Source organism: Grampus griseus, assembly GCF_964374135.1.
Source record: "Grampus griseus genome assembly, chromosome: 1".
Classification (NCBI taxonomy): Eukaryota; Metazoa; Chordata; class Mammalia; order Artiodactyla; family Delphinidae; genus Grampus; species Grampus griseus.
The window spans coordinates 37212634-37215577 of NC_139017.1; the positions used below are offsets into that span (position 1 = coordinate 37212634).

At 40.9% G+C, this 2944-nt stretch overlaps 1 protein-coding gene across 1 annotated transcript; it reads right to left on the bottom strand.

Moving 5' to 3' along the window:
• Positions 1–2292: 2292 nt before the first annotated feature.
• On the bottom strand, positions 2293–2646 carry LOC309825679 (RNA guanine-N7 methyltransferase-activating subunit-like protein; the record flags this gene model as incomplete). The annotated part of the gene is made up of 1 exon (XM_082659312.1): positions 2293–2646. The coding sequence occupies one exon, from the start codon at positions 2644–2646 to the stop codon at positions 2293–2295; it is 354 nt and encodes a 117-aa protein (XP_082515438.1).
• Positions 2647–2944: the final 298 nt, after the last annotated feature.

A 2944-nucleotide genomic window follows, 5' to 3' on the forward strand; every position in this document is an offset into this window, starting at 1 on the left:
TAGCTCAATCTTCAATAGTTCTAGTAAGGGAAATACAACACATTTGACACTTAAGTGTAACTGTCACAACTTCTCCATTCATTGTGAATCTGTACAATTAAAAATTTGAAGACATTATGGCTCCTAGGATTAGTGGTTGAGATTGGGGATGCAAGGTCAGTCTCTTGGCTTCCAAGGAAAGTACTTCCTTTCACTGTGCCCTGAGTGTGTCTACACTGTGAGATGGAGAACAGGATTTAGAGCTTGCTATCGAGATATGAATTCTCGTTGGCTCTGGCAAGGCTGTTGGGACTTCCCTACATATTTCTGAAAGAAATATTTTGAAAGGGGAATGGTTTCTTAGTTCTGCTGGAGCCTCAGCTTGGGACTTGGTGACTCTCTGGCTGTCACAGCAAGGGGGGGAGGTGAGCCAGCACAGATAGCTGGACAAGAGTTGGAGCTCACATCAGATGTAGGCAGGCATGAGCCCAAGGCCTAAGGAAGGAATAAGTAGGATGTGGGGTTGGTGGGGGATTGGGTACTGGGAATAGTATAGGGAGGAGCTGGGAACAAAGGCAAGGCCAGGGTAGAGTTCCATCCAGAGATGGAGCTGGCTCAGAGCAAGAGTCAGTGCTCATGGGACCAAAGGGTGGACATAGGCTTGAACATTCAGCCTTAACAAAGAAAGCAAAGGCAAGAAACAGCAGCCACAAAAGAAGCTGGGCTGAAGCCCGAAGGAAGTCTGGTGTTGTAAATGGGAGCAAGGAAAGGGTGGAATTCTGGGGGAGACTCTTTCCAACTCCAGCTGCCTGTTATTATGGCTCACACGTTCCAGGCACAGAGAATTCAGCGTCCAGAGTGCCCTGAAGGAACTCGACAGCTTATAACCAAATGCCATGCAGGTTTCTGGATAAGGTGTCCCAACCAGCATCCTCCTTAAGACACCACCACTGCTCCAGTGTCTGTAGCCTGGACTCAAAAGATCATTTGACTGCTGGGAAGCCCTTTCTCTCAAGAACTATGGCTTACTGAGAAAACAGGATCTCTGCCATAACTACCCAGATAAGCAATACAGAGTTCAAATACTTCTAATGCTATTGGTAAAGCATTTGCCATTTCAAACTATCAGGGATAGATTCTCCAATCATTACAGATGATTTTTAATCCTGGAGGATATATGTGCACAGACACACATCTCATTCCTCATTTAGATATTTACAATATGTATACAGTTGACCCTTGAACAATGTGGTGGTTAGGAGTGCCAACCCTCCATGCAGCTGAAAATTCATGTATAACTTTTTTTTTTTTACTTACAAGTATTTTATTTGAGTAAAACCATTATAATGGCCATTAAAATGATGTGAAATACAGTGATCACTCTGAAAGGAAGTTACAGCATCACTGGATTTACAGAAGAGGCAGCAGCAAAGGTGCACATTTGGAGGTGAACATAACATTGTAAAATCAACCCACATTAAATACCGTAAAAGTAACTACAAAATGCAGCATTATTTACATATGATTGAAAAGGAAGGGAACATTTCAGAGTTAAACTTTTGTATAATGCATGAATTTTGACCTGGTATGTTTAAGTTAGCAAAAAACCTTAGAGTTTGTATAAAATTATCGTGTGCCTTAATCCCACCTACCACTAGATCAAGACATTGAAACTGAGAATGATTCCTTCCTGATTTTACAGCTTTATTCTTGATATCCCTCTAAAAAGAGACCAGAACGATTGTGAAGAAGATTCATACCTACAGAGTAATTACAAAGTACCACAGTCACATAATAACAAAAGCCAAACGAAATATACTACAACTGTTTTCCTTTCAACTACAACTATGCCACAAGTAAGCACAGTTGTGCATTTAGGAGTTGATTGTACTACTTCTGTAAAATATTAGGAATGAGCACATCTGAGTATAGGGATACTTACTTACCTTACAAAGTAAAAGCAAGCATTTTCTATGTAAAATCTTTATTTCTGTGTAAAACAAAGAACTCCTGAAAGTCAAACAAGGAAAAAATTCACAACATTCAAAGCACTATTAACTCATGAAATAAAGAAGAATCTGAGGTAGAAGTCAAGCGATATAATCCACAACCTTTTTAGGGGAGTATTTATTGATATTTCCAGCAGCCATCATATCTCTCCAGTAAGATCTAATTTAAAAAATGTCTCAAGTTCCAAAAAATCAGTCCACTCTCTACAATCAGATGTAAAACTATGACCAACAGAAAACACAACATAAACTTTTGTCATATTAACAGAGTAAATGGTTTTACTAAAAACTGCTGACATCTCTATCAGTAGTAGCCATAGGGAGGCCGTTGGTTGTGACCATAGTGTCCATATTGATGGGGGTAGTAAGGTTCTTGTCTGTGCTGCGGGTAATTGTTACCCCAGGATCGTCCATGCCACTGATTGGATTGATTGTCACTTGGCCACCCCCGTCTGCTATCCCTACCTCTAAACTGTCTGTTATCTTGCAACCGATTGCCTCTCTTTCTTTGGTTCCCACCAGCTCTGCTATTCCATTCCTCAACAGTTGGAGGGGACTCAGGAGGGCGTTTCAGGTATTCCTGGTACTCTTTGTCATCTGTGAATCTACTGACAAACATCTCTTCAAAATTTGGAACAGCTTCAGAAGTGTCAGTCATTCTGAAATTCCCAGGGATTTGAGGCAGCTGTACTATTTAATGTTTAGATTGTTTAGATCTCCGGCCCAGAGCACCGTCACAGGATCTCCAGACCCCTTCAGCTCTCCAAGGTAACAGGGCCACTTTCATGTATAACTTTAACGTCAGCCCTCTGTATCTGCGGTCAGCATCTGCACATTCAACCAACCAGGGATCATGTAGTACTGTAGTACATATTTATTGAAAATATAAGTGGACCTATGTGGTTCAAACCCATGCTGTTCAAGGGTAAACTGTTTGTATATATGTTTGTATAAAT